The following is a 26,798-nucleotide window of genomic DNA, read 5'->3' as shown; positions in this document are numbered from 1 at the left end:
GTGTTCTGAACCTTTTTCCCAGCTCTTTCATATAGATTTTGGCCATATTCTTGGAAACTTCAAATCCAAATTTGGAATTAAAAGGGAGCGTGTGCCTTTCATTCTTACCTATGATTTTATTCATGTCATTCAGGAAGGGAAAAGTGATAACACTGAAAAATTTTGCCAGTAAGTATTAATTTTCAAAATAATTTTCCTGGTGCTACCCCATTGTCATAAAAGAGTCATGCAAAGAATTGACTGTACTGAAGGAATCAGCAATCATTGGTTGTAGAAGATGTACTGTAAAAGAGCAAAGAAGAAACTGAGCTGACATTTCCCCCACCCCCAACCTCCCTTTCTGTGGCCCTAAAAGGCCATTGCAGCAGCTGTGAACTGAAGCAAGGTGGTTGCTTGTCACTTTTGGAGAGCAATAGCCTGCTGGCCTTTTGCATAAGAACATAAGAACAAGCCTGCTGGATCAGACCAGAGTCCATCCAGTCCAGCACTCTTCTACTCGCAGTGGTCCACCAGGTGCCTTTGGGAGCTCACTTGTAGGATGTGAAAGCAATGTCCTTCTCCTGCCGCTGCTCCCGAGCACCTGGTCTGCTAAGGCATTTGCAATCTCAGATCAAGGACGATCAAGATTGGTAGCCATACATCGACTTCTCCTCCATAAATCTTTCCAAGCCCTTTTTAAAGCTATCCAGGTTAGTTGCCATCACCACCTCCTGTGGCAGCATATTCCAAACACTAATGCAGAATGCTGTGGTACCATAGAAGGTTCCAGGATGGAAAACATAGACCTTTCCAGGCAGCCCCAACTTGGGCAGGGGCTCAGCATCAGTGCCAGAGCTTGGAAGAAAGAAATTGCTATATAAAAACACTCACTGGAGCCCCTCCTTAGTAATGGATATTTGACAAATGGATATTTGACAGTGTTTTTTTAATACAACCTAACTTTGTCATAGCACATTTCAAAAGATTTCCATACTCATTTCATGTGCTTTGTCTTTTAAAAATCTTGTACATGTTGCAAGATGGCACTCAATCTTTTCTGAATCTTGAATGTAGAAGATATGCTAGGGAACTCTCCTTTGGGGGAGACAGAAAGAGCCATATTACCATTACTGGGTGAAATTACATGTAAATACAATCAGCTGTATACTGAATTAATGCTTTATAATGGTCATATTAGAACAACTATCCCTTTCAACGTGGGGAGAGAGGAGAACAATTCAGACATTTATCCTTCCCTTAATGACCTATATAACATAGGTATTTCAAACATGGAAACACCTCTGATCTAACATCCCTGGAACTGATTATAACAGTTGTTTGCAAGGTTTTTCCATTATGACTTGGCTGCTGCCACACCATAAACCACCCAGTCATCTGGCTGGTCTTGGCTGCCCATGTCGTCTTGATGGGAAGAGGTCCAAAATACATAAAGGGGAATTATCCATCTGTCCCTTGGCTATGTTAAATTTGCTTTGGTGCTTCATTTTCACTTATTTGGCACCCTTATTTCCAGGAACTGGAGACTATAATGCCTTTCTAATTATCTCTTGCTGTGTGGTATGAAAAGCAAACACTTTCGTAACAATCTGTATTTGCCGAGTGGTATAAAATCGGAAGAGGTTATGAGTTTAAAAAGTTCAGTAGTGCCAGACAACTGCTGAGTCAAATCCAGTTCTGTTCAGATAACTATATTGAACCAGCCCGGCCTGCCTAGGGTCTGGGCCACTTCTTTTGGCTCTACTTAACAGCACATGTTCTTTGTGGATGTTAAGGTTCCGACAATGTTGTGAAGATGCATACTTGATTCTGCGAAGACATGGGAACTTGTTCATCACTCTCTTTGCATTGATGTTAACAGCTGGGCTTCCAGAGCTAACCTCTGTTAAGGACATTCAGTATCTAAAGGTAAAATTCACATGCATGCATGCATGCATGCATGCATACAAACAAATGCATTTTATGTGTGTATTTATGTATGTACATATAAACCTAATTGTTCAACTAGATGTTTGTCACTCAGACTTGTGAAGCATTCCCCACTTTGTGTGAACAGACAAAGCCACCATACACCGAGGAGGCAAAATCATTGACCCATTTAGACTGTAGCAGCTCTTCAAGTTCTCAAGGAGGTCTCTTTGGCCTAATATCTGATCATTTAATTGTAGTTCTCTTAGTGAAGACTTCTGTATGCAAAACATGTGCTCTGCCATATTGCTGTGGCCCGCTTTTAATATCTTGAACTCTTTTAATTTTGTTTTCAGACAGACACTCTCAACGGGGTCTAATATTTTCAAACAAATGCCTTGCTCCTATTAGCAGGTTGCCAGTTTATTTCAAGTGAACTTTCAATAAGCGTGTAGCATAAACATGGACTTACCTGTATAAAGAGTGAGGCCAAGATCTTCTGCAGTAAGAAAGCATAGAACTCCCTTGTTTTTCCCAGAACAGTCATTACACCAGAGCAGTAGTGGTGATTTTGCTTTATGTGCATTTGCATCTGGCATAAACATATTCTACTGAAAATAACATTGCCAGATCATTGAGCAACAGAAATCTGTTTATTGTCTTAGAGGTCTGTTGAAGCTCTTCTGACTAACAGACACTTCAAATTAAGAAATAAAATATGTCCATAGCATAACTTCCTGGACATTTCGAAGCCTTAAGATCACTCCCACTCGGTTTCTGAAAAAGACTGTAAAATGCAAGGTTAGCCACTCAGCTTTCACTTTAAGGGAATGTTCTAATGTAGAGGTGCTTGTTGGCAAGCCCTTGAAAACTAAAGGAACAGTTTTAAAAAGATCTGAGCCTGGCTCAAAGCACTGACAGCTTTTTAGTTCTTGACTCACTGGCAGTTTGATATCAGGAATCAAAACAATTTGATATGGTATGCAAAAAATGTAACCCAGGCTATACTTGGAAGCTAAGCAGAGTTAGCCTTGATTAGTACTTGGAAGGGAGACCACCAAGGAAGTCCAGAATTGTTATGCAGGGGCAGGCAATGGCAAACCACCTCTGTTGAACTCTTGCCTTAAAACTCTATTGGATCACCATGTCATTCTCCACCACCACCCAAGAGGAAAATATGGTACTTCATCATGCACTGTAGACAAGGTCATGTGCCCCACTCACTCACTCACTCCTCACTCACTCACTCAACAGCAAGCTTCTCCTGGGAAATGTAGTTCCCACCAGAACAGGATGGCCTGTTCTCCAGCCTGCTCGGTTTTCTAAAATAAGTGTGGGGGGTGGGGAAAAGGGGGGGCGTGGGATTTTGTGCCCCCCACATGACCCAAATTCGTGCACCCGGTGCATCACGCACCCCCCATCCCCTGGGAGCTTTGCCGCTGATAGTGGGGGGAAAAGGTTGACTGCAGGCAAATGACAAACTTTGGAATTGTTGGGTATGCATGAAGGGGGAAACGAACAATCCTTTATTCTATGTTTTCTCTCACTTTAGGACTCTCTTGCCTTAGGGAAGAGCGAGGAAGAGGCACTAAAACAGTTTAAGCAGAAATTTGATGAAGCATTGAGAGAAAGCTGGACTACTAAAGTGAACTGGATGGCACACACTGTTCGGAAGGATTACAGATCCTGAGTGGTTTATGAATTTGCACTAAGCTGAATGTTACTCTGACAATAAAATGTTTAAAAGGGAACCAATAGACCCTTTCTAAAAATGGACCCAAGGATATTGCCTGAATGATTGATTATTTTGCACTCTGCTGTAGAATGCTTTGACAAGATTTTGTAAAACTAGCCAATGTTCTCCATAAATTTTTGTGCCAACTTTGCACGCTGAAAGCTACTTACTATGCTTTTATATTATTATTTTGATACATTGCAAAGCTGTAAATATTTTGGTTTTTTTATGTTTTGGGAATGTACTTTTAAGTCAGGATGGTTGGAAACTTCTTAGAGGACTGAGGACTAAATGGAAAATCAGAGGTGTGTGGTTTGTTTTTTAATTTTGCTTCAAGAGAAGCGTATGTGTGTGTGTGTTTACTGGCGTAACTGTGTTCTCCTGTACATAACTGCCAGACCATTGCACAGCAGGAAGCTGCTTGTTGTCTTAAAACTGCTGCCACAAGACAGATTTATCTTCATGTTGGGAAAAATAATTTAAAGAGATGAATCCTCTAAACAAAGTGCTTAGTGTTAGTGTAAACCTATTGGCATTAATGGTAACTTCAATGGGACATATGTTTATTGGGCAACCTTGAGCTATTGGAAAATACCACGAAGATGCTTGTCTTAGAATTCTACTGAACCTCCACTTTTTAAAGTCTACCAGCTGAGCTTTTGCACAAATCTCAATGGCTTTTCTGTCTTCCATTCTCACACAAAGTGTGACATATGTAAGTGGAAAACTATACTCAATAGACAACTTGATTATGAGGAATGTTACCCAAACAACAACTGTAAGTAAAAACAGAGGTGTATGATAAAAAAAAACATGCTGAATTGCAGTATTTTTAAAATGAAATGCCATTGTCAAGTCAGATCTATTATTTACTGTATTTCCTGAATGCCTGTAGTGGTACTGTTTATCTTAGCCAGAATGTTTGTCTACAGCCTAAGAGAACTGGGGGAGAAACTGGATTTATTTTAACACTGAGGTACCATATTTTTAAGGTGCTTATTTGAGGAGCAATTCATATTTTAAAAGTGCAATAAGATCTGTTGGCTCAAAGATGCAACTTGTAATGTTTGAAATAGTGGCGAGATGGCCTTTCAGCTACTGCTTACTCGCCAAAGAACACTGGTAGCTCTTTTGTTTTTGTGATGTTTAATGTAATTATTATATAAAATTGCTTTTTTGGATCAAAACAATGATTTTGAATAGGAACTGAATTAAAAATTATTTTACTTTGTCACGAGTATGTGTTTTTCTCTAAACAAATTTGTGCACATCCAGACTACTGGATTGGGGCTTCTAGAAACAGTAAATGTCTGCTTTTGGAAAATATGAAATAGATGAAAAGCTTAGAATAATCACACAGGTATGCATACGTCATTCGAGAAGTATTCAGTATAAAGATATTGGGTTGAATCCAGACTAAATTGGCATAGGTTACCTGTTCTCACTGCAAATCCCCCATCATGTCATTCTTCAGGATCCCTATCTCCCAGGAGCAGAATTTCATGGAAATTAGTAGGCTGCAGTAGAGGTGGGGGGGCTAGACATTTGTTTCACTGACAGAAAATTTAGTCTAGATTCAGCCCATTATCACAGTGTTCGTGAGATTAAGATTCCTTCGGAAGGCCATTCAGAGAGTCTGTTCTCCTTAGCAAATCCTGACACCGATCCATCCTGCTTTGTATCAACAGGAATAACTGTCATAACTGTATTCAAATAAAAAGTATTGTGTGAAGTAGTATGGTGGGATGTTGCTGATGATCAGGTTTCCTGGTGCAAAAGAATCAATTTCATCAACTCTTCTTTCCAAAGACTAGTATCATTTTAGGATTCAGATAGCAAATACCTGATTTTAAAACACGTTCATTCCCAGTTACCTTGCATAAGAGAGAGATGGTTCTGGTTCAGGAACAAGACCTAGGCAACAGAATCTCTCAGCAAAGCAATAGGTTATTATAGTCTAATTCTATCCACCTGACTTCCCATTGGAACCTACTAATTTTTTTCCAGGAGTTGAGATCATCAAATAAGCTCAACAAAGGAAGTTATGAGGCTGACACTACCATTTTTTGAGAAAGTAATAATTTAAGAGTAATAGTAAATTACTGCTTAGTATGTGAAAAATAACATGTTCTGAGTAGCCAGTGTAGTTGTGGCTTCAAACTAGGATCAGGAAGCCACAGATTCAGATCTCTACTCTGCCATGGAAGCTTGCTGGGATAACTTTGGGCAATCACATACTTCTACTGTTGACAGGCAAGCCCATGGCAAGACAGGGGAACATGTTTCTGATCTATGCCCTACTAGTCACTTTGGTTGGTGTCATAGACAGTTCAGACTAAGATGAGTGCAAATTTTAATTCTGGACCTTGATACCAAGAGAGGGGCTTCACCTGAACATGCTTTCCCAATCAATATACATATCAGGTCATAAAGCTTTTCCTGCAGCTTCAACCATTGCCATCTGGATAACAAAAGCCCAACTCTGGAAAAGACAGACCCACAAAGGATATGCAAACATTACTCAGCCTTAATGCAATCAGTTTCCTGAGTCCTTTTTTTCCTAGATGATCCTATCACACCCTTCCTATCCAACTATTGGAGGACTATCAAGCCTTACCCTGAGTTGTACATTTATCAACTCTACCTAAAATATAATCAAAAGCTGGACTATCCCAAACTCTGACTCATCTGAGCCGTCATCCATTGTATTATTCTCTTCTTAGAACAAAACTATTTTTTGGTTGAAAATTGCCTCTTCTAGCATTGCCAGAAAAAGAAGAGCTTGGATTTATATCCCCCCTTTCTCTCCTATAGGAGACTCAAAGGGGCTTACAATCTCCTTGCCCTTCCCCCCTCACAACAAACACCCTGTGAGGTAGGTGGGGCTGAGAGAGCTCCGAGAAGCTGTGACAAGCCCAAGGTCACCCAGCTGGCGTGTGTGGGAGTGTACAGGCTAATCTGAATTCCCCAGATAAACCTCCACAACTCAAGTGGCAGAGCTGGGAATCAAACCCGGTTCTTCCAGATCAGAGTGCACCTGCTCTTAGCCACTACGCCACTGTTTCCTTTATCTAGTCTGCACAAACTAGAGCCCCTTGCCCAGTGTTCTCTCAGCTCCCTTTGATTTGATTACGCTGTGCCTAATGTCACCTTTTTCTCTGCAACCAGTGTGAGTTTTGAATTCTGCCTCCTTGGATCTTCCTCTTCTGGATCAGGTAAATATCACCCTCCGCACAATGACCTCTGCTATCTAACCTCTATCTAAATTCTAGGCTTCTTGAAACTCTCTGTGTGTGCATTTTTTTGCCAAAGCTGTGTGAAAAATGCAAAATGCAAACTTATCAGATGAACGTTCTAGTTTATATGCTAGACTGAGAGAGCCCTTACCCCACCAAAACACTAAACCTTGAGAAGCTACAGGAGCCCATTCAGGCATAGTTTAAAGAGCTGTGTTTGTATACTTTCTCAAGAACTCAATACACACTTGGCTGAAATACATGGAAGTTGATTGTAAGACATAAACACAGCACCTTCCCTTGAAGCTGCTTGCATGGACAAAGCAGTTCATTTGATCAACACACCAGTTAGAAGCAAGTTTGAAATCCTGATCATGATAAACTTTTGTGCCAATAAAATTATGGGGGAGAGACTGTGGATACTGCTTCCATTTGAAAGAGATTTAAAAATACCTCCAGGCCAGACCCCATTCAGAGCTGCCTGGAGACAAGATGAGGCATGCTTGTTCCCTTCAGCCTTTTCAAGCATCGGAACTTCCATAAGGGGTACAGTCAGTTCAGCACTTGAAAGGGCACTCGGGGTGTGGGGGAGGGGACAGGACATAATCAATTCAGCTTCAAATAAGAAATAAAGTTCCCATCTCTCATCAAATTCATGTTTTGGTCATCTACAAAGTTTGTTAATTTAGCCAGTATAGCATATTCTCTCCACTTGCTGTAGTCTCAATCCAAATTTGCCTGCAACTACTTGGGAACTGAGTTCCCAGCATGGGACTCACAATATGTCTGATGGGGGTGATACTATCCAAGTCTGTCTCCTGTGTCAGCGCAGGCATGTAAACAGCATTACTGATGGCATTTTCCGCCACTACCAGCTGCAAATAGCAGGGCTTTTGGCTGAAACAGACAGATTTACAATCCATGACCCATTGGTAGTAATGGTAAGAATCCAAGCTGCCTTTGAATAATTTAAAACTTCAGTTATAAGCAGTGGTGGGATTCAAATAATTTAACAACCAGTTCCGGTTTATTTAACAACTGGTTGTTTACAAGCACCATTTTAATAACCGGTTCTGCCGAAGTGTTGCGAACCTGCTGAATCCCACCGCTGGTTATAAGTATCCAGGAGGGATACCTAGATGCAGTGGAGGGGAGGAGATGCATTCTAATGCCAGTGCCTGAATTAGTAGCCTGTGTGGCAGGCATGACTCCAGGAACATGACAGTGGCTTGAGGAAGGTACCTGATTACATTTTCAGGGAGGTTTACTTTGTGAAGGAGTTTGAAAGACAGGGTTATTGGCCTACAAATACAGGTTATTACTCACTGCAACATTGTGAGCAGTTTTTGGAGGGCCACATAACAGAACCCTGATTAATGTACCCCAGAGTACTCATGATGCTTTAAATCAATCGAGACTGACTTCATTTCAAAAACTGGGTTCATCCAAGCCTCTGACTTTGCAAGGTCAAAAGATCTTGGGGCATGAAAAGAGACAACAGCATGACTGACTAGAGGAGGATGGTGGAAAAATACCGCATGTTCATTGCCCTGAAACTAGTTCATTATCCAGGAAGAGATTTAAGTGCATTAAATGTTGCCCTGGAGATGGTCCAGCTAGCAGATCTACAGGATGTGGCTAAAGACAAGCTTCAGTTAGCAGAGCTATTAACAAGTAGGTCAGGATAAGCACTTCAAGAAGTGTCCAGTTACTCACCTTAACAAAGTGGTTTCTCTAATGTGCATGATGACATGCTCTCAGTGAGCTATGGAACAAGCATGGTAATACTGCATACCAGGTATTTAATTAGCAATTTTTGTAGCCTCCTTAGGCATCCATGATTTGCATACCCTCTCTTTCAAACTGTGGATATTTTCAATTAGGATTCTTGTGAAGACCTAAATTTCTGCTGTTTGTTCTTCAGGGCCTGTTCAACTACTCATATTAACCAGCAGGCGATCTCCCTCACTTGTAGACCTAAATAATCTGGCATTCTTGCAAAGAGTTTAAGTGTCATTCCTCTGGGAACACAACAGCACAACCACACCAAGGGCCCCTTCTGATGTGACTCCAATTGATTGTGTGTGTGTGTGTGTGTATTCTCAACATTTAGAAACACAAAAGGAAATACAATAAACGTAAACACTTTCATACCTCTCCACGCCAATACAATACTTTGGGAAAGGGCGGGATAAAAATATGATAGATAAATAAATAACATAATCATGAAATACAAAAAAGAAAAAGAAAGAAAGAAAATATCCAAATAATGACTTCTTGCTGGGGCCACCTCTTTCCTTTGCATCTTGCATATATTTATACTTAATTCTTGACATGATTCCAATTGTTGAACTAGTCTTGGCACATGTCTCTTTCCCTGACTTCTTCTATATGATGGAAGTCCCAAACCTGCAAAAGACTGCATTAACATACCTGTGTGGCTCTCAGGAATGCTGGATATGGCTGCATCACTGGCTTCTCCTACATCTTCTCAGGTAGATGCCATCACAGCAGCTTCTGCCCCAGATAGAGTGGCACAAGCAACTGCCCAAGCCACAGGCAGGACAAGTAAGAGTTACAGTGGCAGGAGTCTGCTCTTTCCCCCTATATTGGGGGTGCGACTATGTCCACTTCCAAGCACTGGGCCAACGCAGCTGCCTCTGTTACATATTAGCTAAAACTGACCCTGTCTACATAGTGTGTGAAGCCAGCATGAGACAATGGGTCAGGCAGCCAACTATGCCTGGAGTGTCCCAGGATCTGTTTCCCATTTGCGAGCCCTTAGATCCATCACTCACATCCAGATCTATCTCACAGGGCTTTGGGGAAGACATACTGGAAGAAAGGAGAACCATGCCACTCTGAGCTCCTTACAGAATAAGCAGGATTTTTAAAAAAATAAGTACCAAACAAAAAGCTTTTAGGTGGCCACCCCATGACTCCTGATTGTTTGGACCTACCACGACACAAACAATATGCTATTCAGATAAAGGTGATGCCACTCCTCCCTTTTCCACCCATCAGACTCCATAAAACTATCATGCAATTTTTAAACAATCAATAAAATTTTAATTAAAAAAACTTTAATATCCCAGAGAAGCTGCAACAGAAATTTCTGGACAAAACAACCCATACGCCACAAATAAATAAATATATATTACAAAACTAGCTTGACTTGCCAAATCTGTGTTATGTGACCTGGTTTATCAGCTGAGATTAGTTCCACTGAGTGCAGCACAGGGAATCTGCCTCCCTGCACCTTGTTGGCAAGTCCACATATTAACCCTAAACACAGATTTGACAGGTTAAAAAGCTTCCCGAGCACATGAACGAGAGGCACTTAGCTGACACATTAAGGAGCTGGGGTACATACAGTCCACAAATCGCCCACTCTGGCTTTGTCTCTGCAGAGTCATGGGCACGTGCATTTCAAATGCCGGGAAACTACATGATCTGAAAAGAACTCATAACCAGCCCAGGACTGTGCTTACAATCATGGTGGTCCTGGGGAGATCCAGAATCAGAACAGCAGAAGGAGTGCCTCCCTTTATCATAGTGGTCCAGCAAGCTGTGTGCAATGAAGCTGCTGTCAGTGTGCAGCATGTTACACACTTTGCAAATGAGGATTTCACATTTGGGGCACATTTTCCCTGAAGGAAACTTCTCCAACGAACATGCGTTGTCCCGCGGTGCTTTAATCTTCTTGGAATTTTTTCTTTGCAAACCTCTTTTTTTCTCATCAAAGAGCAAATTCCTTTCCCGGGGGCTAAAGGGCCAGAGACAAAAATGGTGACCAGAACAGTCTGTGGCAAACCTCCACAGTCAGCTACAACCAGTGGTGGGATTCAGCAGGTTCACACCACTTCGGCAGAAACAGTTGTTAAAATGGTGCTTGTAAACAACCAGTTGTTAAATTATTTGAATCCCACCACCAGAACCGGTTGTTAAATTATTTGAATCCCACCACTGGCAACAACCGTTTGAATTGCAAATATCAGGTGACATCACTGATTCTAACATCTTCAGCTAAAGGATAACAGGCTGCAAAAACATGAAGTGTAGTATTGAGCCGATGGACTCAGAGGTAAGTTCAAATGGACCTCACTGGGACAATGGACACAGCCAGTAAGGACTTACACATGCAAATGATTATTAATGTTTCAGAGACAGTTGTTTCATGTGTTTAGTTAGAATGGGATGGATCCAGCCATCCTCCAAGTAGCCCTCCTTCAACTCAAGTGGCTCTTCCACCAAGAAAATCCACTCAATTTGGAGGAAGACTCCTTAGACAAGAAGAAAGCTTCCAATTTGAACTAAAAGGAGGGTGGGGTAGAAATACTTTAATTAATAAATAAGCTTTCCTTGGTGGAGTGGTAGGAGGGGGGAAGAATCCATCCTTAATACTTCAACCCCACCTCTCCAAAAATTTGGTCCGAGGCAGTTAACAGTGGTAAAACAATGTATTGTTGAAGGCTTTCATGGCCGGATTCAACTGGTTCTGGTGGGTTTTCTGGGCTGTATGGCCGTGGTCTGGGACATAGACAATATACCACACTAAACTTTCCCTTCTCACTTAGACACAGTGTGAAACAGACTTTTCTCTGTGATACACCTCTGAAGATGCCAGCCACAGATGCAGGCGAAATGTTAGGAACAAGATCCACCAGACCACAGCCACACAGCCCGGAAAACCCACCAGAACCAGTGGTAAAACAGTTCCAGCTCACAATAATTCCTGATGACATTACTCATTAAAACAATCAGTAAAATCAGAATTTCTTTACAGATAGTAAGCAACAGAGAGACAGGTTAACACACCCAAAGGGTAAGAAATTAGTTAACATTCTCACTTCACACATAATGGGCTGTATCTTATGAACCTTGAACATAATTCATGCAACAGGTCTCTCCACCTTTTCCCGTCTCTCTACAGTGCACCTTTGGCAGGATCACAGCAAGAAGTTGGCTCCTGAAAATCAAGCCACCTTCAAGAACAAAGGGGGACTGAAAGCAGAGGACAGCAGCTTGAGTAAACAGCTTATGCAAGAATTTGGGGGTGGAGGAATCTCCTGCATATTCAAACTTTTTACCAAAAAAAGGTGAAGAGGAGGAAACCATCATATTCCATAATACTTCCCCAGGTTCAATATTATTGACATTGGATAGCTCAGAGGACACTAAGCTTTACATTACAGTTAATTCATTTGTTAACCAAGTTGTGCCGAGCCCAAATTGGGGAAAACAACTACAAGGATACTACGATTATTTGTTCAAGAAACTTAAAATACCTTGCAAACTGCTAAAGATCACTGACAAAAATAAACGGATCTGCAGATGGCAAGGGTCATCTGCAAATGGCAAGGGTCATTTTCAAGGGGCATAAAGAAGGAATATGTTTATTTTGGTAATGCATAGTGGACTAGTATCTTGGACTTGCAAGCTTTTGTGAGAATGGAAATCAGAGGGGGAGAAGTGAAGTCTATGTCTCAGCATTGTTTAAGTTTGAGCAGATTTTCTTCTATATACAGTTAAAAACACTCAGCATAATGTCGATTTGTCATCTCAGCTCTCTTCTCAATTTTTGACAGATAAGCATGACTATTGCTGTACATTTTGGACAGTTCAATCCAATTCCAAACTGACAGCCTGCTCAAAAGTCTTAAGGCTGTTAAATGCAGGTCATCGGATTTTCTTTAAAATACACCTAATGAAACATTGCCTATGCTGTTTTTTTCTGTTTCACCTTTTTTCTTAAGCCTTTGAACATACATAAACGTTTTATGACAGTTGGCAACTGATTAAAGACAAATCTGTCCTGTTCTTGTGTCTCAAACAGTACTTTAATATATAGAAATCAACAGGTAAAGGATGTTTCAAGTGCAAAAATAAGAGGCATCATCTGCTATGGACTGTAAGCGTCACGGCTACTAAAGGAATAGGCCAGATAAAAAGTTGGCAGCTCCACTTTTCACCCCCATATTGTAAAACATCCTAAAGTTTTAGCCTATGTTACTTTATACCCCTTAGCCATTTCTGGCCTCTCATTTTGATCCAAATCAATGTGAGTGACTCCTTCCTTCTGAGGGGTAACAATTTAGTAAGGAAAACTCTTACATTACATCTCTTGAATGCCCAGAGAATAACGTCAGCATAGACAGCTTCTTCTTCAAGAGATGGCCATTCTTTTTCCTACAATGCTTTGCATCTCCTGTATATTCCTCTTTAATTTCCCTCTTGGTTTTCCTGAAGCTCTGACCTGACAGAAAGAAAGGACAGACTAAAAAAAACTCTAATATGTATGCTTCCCCTCCCCCTCCCCCTCCCCCTCCCCTTTCCCCTCCCCCTTCCCCTCCTCAAAAGTAAGTCTCTGGTTCGGTGCAGCTTGCTCCTAATATACTAACCTGCAGGCATCTCTGAAAAGCCAAGTTTTTTCTGAAGCTCAATCCACGGCTGCTTTTTGTCAGGTGAAGAAATCTCCTGCTCAGAAGGATCCTGAAAGAAAGAGATGTCTGTACTGCAGTTTCTTCACTAAGCAATAAAGTAAGCAGCACCCACGAATTACCTGCACCTATTTCAGAGCTCCAAAGCAACAGCAAGCTCTCTTCAAACCCAAGGATGGGAGCCTTCCTTGTTTGCAGAAGGGAAGCAACAAAGTCTGTCTTCTAATAGATCAAGCACAAAGGCAGAAAGGAAAACACAGCCCAGGGTCTTGCTTATAAATAATTTCATGGCACATCAACTGATTAATCCTCATTTCCGCATTGTGGCACAGCGTCTCCAGGAAAGATCCCTTTGGCTGCACTAATTGCATTAGTCTCTCTGGTCTCCATTTGATTTTTAGTAATTACATTTACATTGGACTGATGACTTGCCTCGCTGTTGACACTTGCTCTCTGTCACTGATAAGTACCTTTGGCTCATCCCGACTATCTCTCAAATTTGGAAACATTTCCCAATAATTATTTCCCCCAAGAAAGTAATTAAAAAGAAAACATAATTTTCTTTTTTTGAAACTTTGAAACATAATTACAAAATACTACTATTAAAGGTAAAGGTAAACCCCCTGTGAAGCACTGGGTCATTACTGACCCATGGAGTGATGTCACATCATAATGTTTCCTGGGAAGACCATGTTTACAAGGTGGTTTACCATTACCTTCCCCAGTCATCTCCCCTGTACCCCCCAAAACTGTGTCCTCATTTTACAAGCCTCAGAAGAATGGAAACTTAATTAACCTTGACCCTTGCTACCTGAAACTAACTCCCATCAGGATCTCACTCAGGTTGTGAGCAAAGCTTTGAAAACCAGCTGTAGGCAAGGCTAAAAGCTCACAGTGAATTTCTTCTTATTTAAGCCTAGGAGTAGAGTTTTGGAGTGAGCTATCTGTTCCCCCTCTGAGTAATATTTACCCCAAACTGAGAGTAACATCTTTTCCCACAAACCGAGGAAGGCAGCACCATGTTACAAACAGAGAAGCCACACTGAAAACTGAAGCTTTCCATGATCACCTTCTAGTTACAATGGCTAAAGTGCCCAGATTATATAGGAAGCAACTAAGCCCTGCCCCCTTTTTAGCATTTCCTCTGAAAGAGGAAGAAGTCACTCTGTGGGAGCAGAAACGCCAGTGCATAAGGTCCTCAGTGCAAACAAAGAGCAACTTAGTTTTAATGTCATAATCTGCCTATGGAAATTTTGCTTTTGCTTCTTCCCATTTGAGAGAGAGTGGCTTTGATCAGCGCTCTTCTCTGACACGAATGAACTCCTGGCAGAGTAATGTGACAGAGTAAGGTAACAGTTGTTTTTTAAAGGCTAAAACATATGCACATTACCTGGGAGTAAGTCCTATTGATTTCAGTGGACTTACTCAGAGTAAGCATACATAGGCTCTAGTGGTATATCTGTATAGAAGTATTAATAATTCAGGCTATCATCTGTTATTCTCAGGTGGGTAACTATGTTGATCTGAAGCAGCAGAAAAAAAAGTTTGAGTCCAGTGGCATTTTTAAGACCAACTAAGTTTTATTCTTGGTAAAAGCTTTTATGTGCCTGCACAGAGGTACCTGAAGAAGTGTGCATAGATGCACACAAATGCTTATACCAAGAATAAAGCTTTGTTGGTCATAAAGGTACTACTGGAGTCAGACTTTTAAAAATTTGTAATCCTGGTGCTGCTACAGTCACGTGTAGCCAGATATCTTTATGGAGCAGACAGCAAAAAAACCCAACAACCTTCTGATGCAAAAGTTGAGTCTGGCATGTAGTTCCTTTTGGAAATTCTTAAAAAACTCCGTAGAACTTTCTTTTGAATAAACATGCACCGAATTAATTTGTTCAGTACATTTTTATCTTGCATTATTTTTCCCCTTCCATTCTACGCATACACAAATCCTGTGAACCAGAATTGGTTGAGAGAATGTGACTAACACAAGGTCACCCTCAAACTCCATGTCAAAGTGGGGATCTGGTCCTAAGTCTCCAAGGTCTTAATCCAATGCTCTAACCATTATCAATGCCAGTTTAGGCTGCTAGGGTAAATGAGTAGTTCTTTATTCTTTTGCTCTGGAGTGCAGTATTCAAAAATCCGCGACATATTTTGTAATAGACCTTAAATACCAGAATCTGAGAATGCTCCAAGCCAGGATTTACTTCTGACTGTCTCTATACAGGCTGGATCTAGGCAAGATGGAATGAAGGGATCTGGTGGTCATCATTCTCTAAAGTTCATGCTTGTTAGTTTTTATAAAGTCAGCATTTTACATGCAGCATTTTACATGCAATTTTATCATGGTCCTCCAGATATTTAAGGTGGGATAACAACATTTGGGTTTAATACATAGAGCATAACCTGTTAGATCCAGTGGACGCTTTTTCCACTAGGGTCCAAGCTTACCAGCATGGCCAATTGGCCATGCTGGTAGGGGCTGATGGGAATTGTAGTTCCTGAACATCTGGAGAGCCGCAGGTTCCCTACCCCTGTGCTAGACATTCTGCCCTAGGCAGCCGATTCAAGGGGTGCTGTTTTATAGTCTACAACTAGTTGAAAAGTTCAAAGAGTATATTCCTTTAGTGTAAAAAGGTGCAAATTGCTCAATTCATGCAAATACTGCTTCATTATCCAACTGAGTATAATTGATTAGATTCACTCCACACAATAACAGAATCACCTTTGAAACTAGTATAAAAGAGGGATTTGGGGACAGACGCAGCTTCTCAGTTAAGGTGAAAAGAATTACACCTTCTGAAATCACTGCCTCTATATTTCTATTATATATTTGTGCAAAGACTCTCAAGGGAAAGGCTCAACCCAGGAATGTTTACAGTTCAGCTTCTGCAAGGAGTGGAAAGCCACCAGCTAGGATGAAAATATCATAGCTGGGATAACTGAACACTGATCCCAGTAGGTCGGGAAGCTTAGGGATAAGGAACCCAATAGCAGGCTGTTTACTGAGTACAGAGAAGGCAGGGAGCTGGGAAAAGAGCAATGTGAAGAAAAAGCAAGGAAGAAGAAGAAGAGGAGTTTGGATTTATATCCCCCCTTTCTCTCCTGTAGGAGACTCAAAGGGGCTTACAATCTCCTTGCCCTTCCCCCCTCACAGCAAACACCCTGTGAGGTGAGTGGGGCTGAGAGAGCTCCGGAAAGCTGTGACTAGCCCAAGGTCATCCAGCTGGCATGTGTGGGAGTGCGCAAGCTAATCTGAATTCCCCAGATAAGCCTCCACAACTTGAGCGGCAGAGCTGGGAATCAAACCCGGTTCCTCCAGATCAGAGTGCCCCTGCTCTTAGCCACTACGCCACTGCTGCTCCTTGAGAAAAACTTGAGGAAAAGCACATAGAAGTGTGGCTACCAACTCTGGGTTGGGAAATATCTGGAGATTTTGGTGGAGTTTGGGGAGGGAAGGAACATCAATGGGACATAATATCATAGAGTCTACCTTCCAAAGTAGCCACTTTCTCCAGGTGAATTGATCTCTGTCATTTGGAGATCAGTTGTAATCCTAGGAGGTCTCCAGCCACTACCATGTTTAGGTTTATATTTACTCTGACAGAAGTGTAAAGTCTGCTGCTCACTTTGCCAATTTCATTAAAAGAATAAAACTTGTTTTGATTAATAATAATTGATTTTTGTAATGTGCCAATCTCACACAACCTTACTAATTTAGCAAATACACTTTTGGTTGCACTTCTCCCATTTTTTTCTTTAGACCATTTGGAGGTTGGCAACTCTGCAGAGAGGGCAGGTTGTGGTATGGTGGAGCTCTGAAGAGATTTTTGGACTTAAGGTGAAGAATGTTGGGGAGATGAACCAAGAGGAAGGGGAGGCTAAAGGAAGTGGCCTACAGCAGACAATGAAGGAAGGAAGTGCCAAGGAAAAGAATAATTGGGGAATGACTATATACTGGCCTGAGTCAAATGGCAAGGGCTGGGTCAAATGGCAAAGTATTAGCTACATCCAGTAGTTGGTGTGGCCACTCAAACTTATAATTAATTGCAGAAATGTTTATAATCACATTTTTTCCAAGGCTGCACTTATATGCACATTGACCAGGGAGGAAGTTCCTCTTAATTAACTGGGACTGAATCATTTCATAGGTCTGTCGGTTAAATCCATCAGTCAATCTGTTAAGTCTCTCAGAGAGCTAAATCATTGGATTCTGAGTGAAGAGCTTGAAGTCAATATGTCTCGCTAAATCATTTCAGTGTGTTTAAAGGAATGAAATGTTTTAAGAATCTCCATTTTCATAGCTTAGGTTACTAGGAAACTGTAATTTGAAGGAGGATTAATATATACATTCTCACTAGACAGTGAGGGTTTATGTGCTGTGATACTTGAAACAGTCATGTTCTGAAAATAGCACTCACTGTCCACAGCTTTTAAATCCTTGTACATCGAACTGGATTCTGTACACTCAAGTCTTCAGGTCTCTATTCAGAAAGTGTATGGGTTGGAATCCAGTGATGTCATAAGGTGAGACCCACTAATAATAGTACTTCTACACGCCATTATGTAGGTGTCAAGTTGTATTTGTGTGCAGTCACAAGTATGTTGCTTTAAAGAGGTGGGCTATTAGCTCAGATTTATTTAAATTCTCCCAAATACCTTTTCTTCCTGTAGAGAGAAGTGTGATGAATTATTATTTTTTGTAAATAGAGAACAAAAGAGAAAAAAAGCAGAGTTTAGAGAGAAAAAATTGTAAAACTGACTGTTTCAGATGTATAGCAATTTCCTCTACCTCCTTTCTTCCTAGACAACCTGGATACAAAGAGTTTGCACATTTTCCATTATATTTTGACAATGAAAATGCTAAAAACTTGATAAAAAAAAGAAAAAAATAGGAATCCAGGTAGGGTAGATGGCATATTTCTGTGGGGGTGGTGACCCCATGTCCTGGTAATTATGGGTGTGCCACTCTTCAAACTATTATGCTAGTACTATCAGGAACCTAACAGGTCTTGTGGGGTCAGACTTGCATTCTAAACTTTAAGAACGCTGATTTCAGGAAAACTTAGGAAACTACTAGGTGTGATCCCATGGTTAAGAATACTAAAAGAGAAGGGAGTATATGATGGATGGGAGTTTCTTAAAAGTGAGATCTTGAAGGCACAATTTCAAACAGTTCCAATGAGGAGGAAAATAGCAGATGTCTAAGGAAACCTGGATGGATGTCTAAACTGAGCTAAGGTTTAAAAGGGACATGTACAAGAAATGGAGAAAGGGGGAAATCACCAAAAAGAAATTCAAGCAAAAAAAAACAACACCAGGATGTATTGGGAGCCAGGTCAGAAAAGCTAAAGTTCAGAATAAACTGAAGTTTGCCAGAGAGGTTAAAAATAATTTTTTTAAAAAGATTTTTTTATTATGTCCATAGCAAAAGGAAGAAAAAGGATATGGTAGGGTCACTGCATGGAGAAAATGGCAAAATGCCAGCAGGGGACAGAGAAAAGGTAAAACTCTCAACACCCTCTTTGCCGCAGTCTTCTCCCAAAAGGAAAATAATGCTCAATCAGGGGGAATGGGACAGAAGATACAGTAGGGTAAATTCAGCACAGAATGAAGAAAGAGGTAGCGCTGGAATACTTGGCTTGTTTAAATGAATTCAGATCTCCAGGGGCTGATGAACCACAGAACTACATCCCAGGGTATTCACAGAACTATCAGAAATAATCTCAGAACCACTTGCTATAATCTTTGAGAACCCCTGGAGAACAGGAGAAGTCCTGGTGGACTGGAGGGAGGGCTAATGTTGCCCCCACCTTCAAAAGGGGGGGGAGAGGACCCAAACAATTACTGCCCAGTCAGCCTGACATCAAAACCTGGAAAGATTTTACAGCAAATCATTAAATAGTCAGTCTATAAGCACTGGGAAGGGAATACCATGATCACTAAAAGTCAATGTGTTTCTCAAAAATAAATCATGGAAAACTAATCACTTTCTTTTTTTTGACAGAGTGATGTTTGGTAGATGAAGGGAATGCCATGGATGTAGCATGCCTTGACTTCAATGAAACCTTTGGCAAGGTCCCCCATGACATTCATGCAAGCAAGCTAGTAAAATGTGGGCTAAACAATGCTACGGTTAGATGGATTTGTAATTGGTTGACTGACCAATCCCAAAGAATCATCAATGACTCATCTTCATCCTGGAGAAAAGTGACTGGTGGGGTGCCACAGGGTTCTGTCCTGGCCCCAGTGCTATTCAATATTGTTATCAGTGACTTGGATGATGGAATAGAGGGCATGCCAATCAAATTTGCAAATGACACAAAATTAGGAGGGATAGCTAATACCCCAGAGGACAGGATCAGAATTCAAAATGACCTGGTCAGATTAGAGAGCTGGACCAAAACTAACAAAATAAATTTCAACAGAGATAAATGTAAGATACTACACTTAGGCAGAAAAAAATGAAATACACAGATATAAGATGAGTGACACCTGGCTTGACAACAGTACATGTGAAAGAGATCTAGGAGCTTTTGTAGTCCACAAACTGAACATAAGTCAGCAGTGTGATGCGGCTGCCAAGAAAGCCAATGCAATTCTGGGTTGCAACAATAGGAGTATATGTCTAGATTTAGGGGTATAATATGCCATTCTATTCTGCATTAATCAGACCTCATCTGGAATACTGTGTCCAGTTCTGGCCACCGCAATTCAGAAAGGATATTGACAAGCTGGAATTGGTCCAGAGGAGAGAAACCAAAAAGGTAAAAGGTCTGGAATCCATTACCTTTGAGGAGTGGCTTAGGCTTAGAGCTGGGTATGTTTAGTCTGGAGATGAGAAAGTTAAGGGATGACGTATAGCCATGTTTAACTATTTGAAGGAATGTCATGTTGAAAAGGGAGCAAATTTGTTTTCTGCTGTTCCCGAGATTAGGGCAAGGAGTAATGGATTCAAGGTACAGGAAAACAGATTCCACCTAAACTTTAGGAAGAACTTTCTGATTTTAAGGACTGTTTGACAGTGGAATACTGTCTGGGAGCATGGTGGAGTCTCCTTCTTTGGAGGTTTTTAAACAGAGGCTGGATGGCCATCTGTATTGTGTCTTCCTGCACAGCAAGGGGTTGGACTTGATAGCTTAGTGGCAAAGTAGCTTAGTGGCAAAGTGCCTCCTTGCTTGCCACAATCCTCCAGGATCAGTCCCTGAACTTTCCCACTCACAGTTCTCTGACTGTAGAGATCTTTTCATACCAAGATCTTAGAAATCTGCTGCAAGTAAAAGTAGAGAACACTCCACTAACAAGGAGGGCTCCAGCCCTTACCTGGAAGCTGGCAACCCTATTCTTTTTGTCTTTACTTACAAAACAGTCACTGAGTAAAGTCTTCTCTACATAGTACCAATTACTGCTACTTTGAATGTTCCCCCATACCTCAACAACAACAAAAATCCTCTTTCCTACATACAGAAAGCTAGTTTGTCAGGGAACATGACAAGGGTTTTTTTTTTTTGCTATTAGTAGATTTCTTTTAAAAAGGCATAAGTAATAATTCAAACATGCAGTTTTTTACCCAGATTTGGATAGCCCAAGCTAACCCCATCTTGTCATATCTCAGAAGCTAAGCAATTGGAATTTGGATGGGAGACCACAACAGGACACTAGACAGAGGCAGACAATTGCAAATTATTACCTGTGAATGTCTCTTGCCTTGAAAACCTTACAGGGTGGCTGCAAATGGACTGCAACTTGATGGCCCTTTCCACCACCAGTTTCCCAGAAGAGATATAATTCAGAACCAATTTTTCCATTGGTCTACACTAAGAGTTCTACACTACATTGGTCTACACTAAGCCTACACTAAGAGTTCTTCCCCCAGTTCCAAGTCACATACAATAATTGAATGCTTCTCCCCCATAACAATATATATATATCCCTGACCAGCAGATGAAAGCCAATAATATGCAGCCTGTAGAAACTTAACCTGAGCCACTAAAAACCAAGAGAAAATGCTAGTGAAGAACTTTCCAGGTTAAAAAGTCCTGCCGTGGATTCATAATTAAACTGCATCTTTGCACTGTGACTTATGCAGCAAAATGCTTTAGGAATGGAAATGTTAACACGTAGCTCTTGTGAGAGAGATGTCTTTTTTCTCTTTCTTGAGAAGAGGTAGGAGGGTACAGAATTCAGTCCCAGCTCCCTCTAAAGTAGAAGGTGGAAAGCGGTGCCTTGTCTCCTGGGGGAGGGGGGGGAGAGATGAGGTGTAGGCATGCTCAGTAGCTGATGTCTCCTCCTCAGCAACAGTGCCTACAATACTAAGAGGCTGTTTGCATCGGGAGCTGAGCTAGAAAGCCATCTTTGCTAGAGCCTGTGAGTGAGAGAAAAAGCCAAATCAGGCAAGGAACAATGTAAGTGTCACTTAATTTTTTAAAAAGCTATCTCAGAATCAGCGACTTCGAGGCAGGTAGTTTGGTAAGAGCAGTTTCATGGCGCTGTCCGGAGGTGTGGTGCTGAAAAACTCTGAATACTCTGTATCGCATGGGTGTGTTGCTTACTCTACAACTAACAGGATGACTATGAGGGTGTGGGGTGGGCAGGACAGTCTCTTTCAGGAACAATTGTAGCCTATCATGTGCTTCTTTGGGTATCTTCTATTCTCAATACAGGGAAATATTAGTCTTTGCAAAATTTTCTTTTAGGATAACACACATAGTGCCAAGAAAGTTGGAAGCTGGTTAGGAACAATGGAAAAGTTGTTGTTTGAGCATATGTTTGTGCTTTGCTTGCATTTACTCCCAAACAGTAGAGAAGGAACAGCAACACCTCTGTTTGAGGCTTTTAAGATGTGCGAGATGGAGATGTGAGTAAAGAATAGCTAAACAGTTTTGTTTCTAAAAAATGTAGCTGAAATTCCACTGAAGTGACTAGTCATTGATTTGAGACTGTGCCTATAAACACATGAAACTGCCTGCATGTGGTAAGTGACCTTTTAATATTTCATTTCAGAATGTATGTTTGTGGGGAAAGGGTTGGACATTCACAAAGAGAAATTCAGTAGTGATTTCATTTTAGACGTTGACAAGATAAATAAGCTATTGTCTGATATATGGAAACTGCTCACATACCTGTTAAGGGATTAAACTGGCTGTTATATGGTGGTACAATCAGTGGGTCCGGTGCTTCTGTCCATCTAACTTGGTTCTCACAGAATTCTTCTCTCACTAGTGACAGCCACGTTTTAGTGGTACTGCACATTCTTTTCCATCCATCATTTCCTCGGTTTGATCTCTGCCATCCCTGATGAAAGGCTTCCTGTGGTCGATTTTGCAGAGAACTCTGTGGATAAAGAATACTAGATCATATGAACCTTGAATGAACTGGCCTGAAGTGACAATTGTTCTGAACTGAAGAGTTCTTCTTTTGCTATTAAGTTGCAGAGCAAAACAATCTCTTCACATATCCCAATGAAGATCTGCCTGTGACCTTTATTCCTCCAGTTCCACCACCCTCAGCTATTCACAAGTCACCTGCTCCCTCAAACACACCTTCTTTTTGTCCTTTACTTCCTTTTTTTCTGAAACTGGCTCTCAGAACAGCTGTGTGACACCACCTGTCTCACTGTCTTCCAGATTCTCTGCAAAATATCACCTTTTCCACAAAGCCTTTGGCACTACTCCAATTTCCCACTGGCATCAAGCCTAAGCATCTGTAACTGGAAGAAATATGTATTCTTCCCCTGTTCATCCCCACTTGTGTTCATCCTCCCTTCCTTATGGAAACGTGTAGATTATGAGTTCCTAAGGGCAGAAACCTGTCTTCCTCAAAGCAACATATACACTGATGGCACTATAAGTAACAAGAAACATGCAATATAAGCTGTGTGTTGTCTTATGGGAGCAAGCCCTTCATCTCCCCAACTTCTAAATTCTGTAGACCTTGTTCTGTGCTGCTGTCTTCAGTCTTTAACATGTTTGTCTAAAGGATGGGAATGATACAGAATATAGCTTATCACAGTGTTGCCAAGTGATCCAAATTACTGCAGCTTTTGAGATCTGGAGCTAGATTTTCATCAGTTACGTGATGTGGGGATGACAACAGTGTCGTCCATAATGGAGCTGCTTTTACTGATAGTACTCAGTGAACTCAACACCCTTTATTTTTTCCTGACATGAATTTGAATGGTAGCAGCCCCCATTCCAGAGCCCAGCACTTTGATGGCAGTTGCTAAGATTATTTTCAGTGATGTTGATTATACTATTAGGATCCTGTACATATGTTTAAATTCCAGTGGTGATTAATAGTGTTAGCATCAATATTGATAACAAAAAGTAAACTCCTTGTAAATACTGAAGCCCCTTTCAGTCAACTCAAAGGACAAAACTGACATATTGAAAATATAGATCAAACTCATATGTGCAGTGCAAACTAAGAGAGTTCTTCGATTGCTCTGGGACATGTCTACCATGCAACATGAAACACAGAGTACACCACTATGAAGACAATCAGTGACACTCTTCACTATTGGTTAAGTTATGGGTCAGTTGTATTCTGGTGCAGTCCTTATTTAGTTATAAATAGTTATCTTCTAGGTCAACAACACCATTATGTGAAAAGGAAATATGGCTCTATTGTGTCATTTTTTTAATTCACAAAAAAATCATCCAGACATTCACTGACAGTGCAATCCTAAGCAGCATTGTACCTTTCTAAGACCAGTGACTACAGTGGATTCAGAAAGGGGGTAACTGTTTCAAATTGCACTGTAAACATCTGCCAGGCCAGCCTTTTCACTAAAGCACACTTAAAAACAGTCTGCCCCTAACTTGAACAAGCACAAGCCCTCCAACATTCTGCCTGTGGCAAGTGACAGCTCTTACCCCAGCACTATATGAATGTTATAGATATGGTTTTGGTCCCTGTATAATGCCTCTAATGCAAAACCAAGGGGGAAAAACCCTAACCTTCTTTGGTGGTGAGTAACCAAAGTATAAGCTCCTTCCTGTTCTGATATGGGTAGCAACTAACCCCAGGTAAGAAAGTTCCAGAAACTATACCATTCCACCAGATAGTGGTAGTTCTCCTCATCCCTTTGGTTTACATTGTTTGGTTATTCTATAAATTAGAGGATTCTGGTCCCTGTGGTAGAAGGGAGTCCAGCCCTTAGCCCAGGAAAGCTAGCACCCATGAGTCACATCTCTGAGAGTACAGGTACAGTACAGGTAACTGATCACATCTCTGAGAGTACAGGTACAGTACAGGTAACTGACAACAACAGGTAACTGACAAATAACTGACAACATATGAATTTGGAACACAAGAAGAAGAAGAAGAAGAAGAAGAAGAAGAAGAAGAAGAAGAAGAAGAAGAAGAAGAAGAAGAAGAAGAAGAAGAAGAAGAAGAAGAAGAAGAAGAAGAAGAAGAAGAAGAGGAGGAGGAGGAGGAGGAGGAAGAGGAGGAGGAGGAGGAGGAGGAGGAGGAGGCGGCGGCGGCGGCGGCGGCTGATGCGGCTGATGCGGCGGCGGCGGCGGTGGCAGCTGACAATCTTTTTTCTCTTCCCCCCCTCACAACAAACACCCTGTGAGGTAGGTGGGGCTGAGAGAGCTCAGAAGAACTGAGGACACCTGCTCTTAACCATTATGCCACAGCTGCTCTGAGCCTTCTCAGTCCCATAAATTTTACCAAGCAAACAGATCTTACACATGTTTTTATGCAATCTAGGTTTTTTTTAAAAAAATTATGCAGCTAAAAAGTATTTGTGTGTGTGTGTGTGTGAGAGAGAGAGAGAGAGAGAGAGAGAGAGAGAGATGCGGGAAATACTGAAATGCTATCAATTTAGCTTTAATGAATCTGTGGCCCCTTCCACACATGCAGAATAATGCACTTTTAATCCACTTTCACAATTGTTTGCAACTGGATTTTGCTATTCCACATAGCTGCAAAGTGCATTGAAAATGGATTGAAAGTACATTATTTTACATGCGCAGAAGGGGCCTATGCTCATGTACATTCCATGATAGTTCCTTGTCATTACATAGCATTGGAAACTCAGCATGTTGGCCATAGTCATTATTTACAATCCAGCAAAAGTGAATCAAGCTTATGGCCCAAAGTTCATAAAATGAAGAAAATTCATTATCAGATCTTCTAAAATTTCTACTTTCATTTTATGACAGACCTACAGCACTTTTTGCCTACATCTTATCCCTTGCTTCCTCCAAGCAGTTATGTTTAGTGAACATAAGGGCTCTTGCCTCCTCCATTGTACCCTCACAACAACCCTGTGAAGTGGGTAAGGCTGAGCCATGGTAGTGACTGGCACAAAGATACCCAGTGAACTTCTTATGGCAGGGCAGAAACTAGAAATCAGATTTCCTTGCCCTATTCTGGTGTTGTAAGCACTGACTCATATTAGTAGTCCATATTTTTTTCTCAAGTGGAACAAACCAAAACTTCAGAGAGGAGGCAATTTAGAATGGGAAAATTGCATTGGAGAAAACTATTAATAAGAGTCCCCTGTAATAGCTTCCATGTATTTAGAAAGAGAAAATAGTGCCATCCTAAACAAAAGTTATACCCTTCTAAGCATAGGTGGGATCCAGCAGGTTCTCACAGGTTCCCGAGAGTAGGTTACTAATTATTTGTGTGTGCCGAGAGGGGGTTACTAATTGGTGATTTTGCCATGTGATTTTTGCCTTAGTTACGCCCGTCCTCTCAGCAGTAGCGCGCAGAACTTGAAGCAGTCTAGCAGGAGGTGCACCGGTGTACGTGGCAGCCTGCGCCTGAGTGCATTCATTTCCCGCCCAAGGACCGGCGCAGCAGCTGCGTCCTTGCCACAGCCCCGCCCAAGAATGCCCCGCCCCTGGAATGCCCAGCCACACCCCTGTTGTGCCCCGCCCAGCCCCATTGGCGCTACATCACAGTTTGAATCCCACCACCATGGGAACCTGTTACTAAATTTTTTGGATCCCACCACTGCTTCTAAGCCAATTTTGTTAAATGGGCTCCTGAGGGCATGACACTTGTTTTAAATTGCACTGCCAGTCTTCCACATTTCATGCAACTTGGCCCTGTCTCTTATTGCAATCAAGCAGCAAAGCATTAATCATTATGGAATATCGTCTGATCCATTTTTTGGATCCTGCTCCTGCTGTTTTGATCCTGCTCCTGAGAAGTCTGGGCAAAGTTTTCTGCCCTGTTATTGTCATGAACCTATTAGTTGGACCATAATAAAAATCAAACCCCCTTTTTCATGTTTTCTTCATTGAAATGAGCAAAAAACCAGGAGCCTAATTTAATTTTTTTCCACTTGTTTAGGCATTTGAACCAAAGTGTTGTGTGTATTTCTCTTCTTTACCAACCATTGCCTGGTTTGAATGTGGTCCCTGTTCCTTCCTCCATTTATGAACTTGCTCTGCAGCTCCTGCTATTGATGCTGTTGCCTAGTTGTATTTATGTAAGTGGAGAGAATGACATCAAATACCTTTA

At 41.3% G+C, this 26,798-nt stretch overlaps 3 protein-coding genes across 6 annotated transcripts in view; 2 read left to right on the top strand and 1 right to left on the bottom strand.

The window, feature by feature from the left end:
* PIK3CB (phosphatidylinositol-4,5-bisphosphate 3-kinase catalytic subunit beta) overlaps positions 1-4,874 on the top strand; it is a 105,615-nt gene extending 100,741 nt beyond the window's left edge. For all 4 annotated transcript variants that reach the window (XM_048506058.1, XM_048506059.1, XM_048506060.1 and 1 more), the window contains 3 exons: positions 23-168; positions 1,773-1,905; positions 3,458-4,874. In XM_048506058.1, the coding sequence (XP_048362015.1) occupies positions 23-168; positions 1,773-1,905; positions 3,458-3,595 (417 nt within the window). In that variant the 3' untranslated portion in view covers positions 3,596-4,874. The remainder of the gene's footprint in view (positions 1-22; positions 169-1,772; positions 1,906-3,457) is intronic.
* A 5,100-nt stretch (positions 4,875-9,974) lies between these two features.
* Positions 9,975-13,507, bottom strand: LG08H17orf50 (linkage group 08 C17orf50 homolog). Its single transcript, XM_048507105.1, has 4 exons — positions 13,439-13,507; positions 13,278-13,368; positions 12,991-13,132; positions 9,975-10,642 (listed from the first exon to the last, which is right to left on the bottom strand). The coding sequence occupies exons 2-4, from the start codon at positions 13,285-13,287 to the stop codon at positions 10,321-10,323; spliced, it is 474 nt and encodes a 157-aa protein (XP_048363062.1). The 5' UTR covers positions 13,288-13,368; positions 13,439-13,507; the 3' UTR covers positions 9,975-10,320.
* Positions 13,508-21,623: 8,116 nt separating this feature from the next.
* The window catches only part of LOC125437983 (vesicle-associated membrane protein 2-like), a 31,520-nt gene continuing 26,345 nt past the window's right edge, over positions 21,624-26,798 (top strand). Inside the window, exon 1 of the mRNA XM_048506097.1 lies at positions 21,624-21,721. Coding sequence (XP_048362054.1) covers positions 21,720-21,721 — 2 coding nt within the window. The 5' untranslated portion in view covers positions 21,624-21,719. The remainder of the gene's footprint in view (positions 21,722-26,798) is intronic.

Source organism: Sphaerodactylus townsendi, linkage group LG08, assembly GCF_021028975.2.
Source record: "Sphaerodactylus townsendi isolate TG3544 linkage group LG08, MPM_Stown_v2.3, whole genome shotgun sequence".
NCBI lineage: Eukaryota > Metazoa > Chordata > Lepidosauria > Squamata > Sphaerodactylidae > Sphaerodactylus > Sphaerodactylus townsendi.
Note: the sequence above shows the minus strand (reverse complement) of the source record. Positions and strands in the feature narration are given on the sequence as shown.

Excerpts from the sequence above, each read along its gene's own strand:
- LG08H17orf50 (XM_048507105.1), bottom strand. Across the intron at positions 10,643-12,990 it reads GGGCATTCAAGAGATGTAAT|CCCCCGGGAAAGGAATTTGC; the intron begins GTAAGAGTTTTC and ends CTGGCCCTTTAG.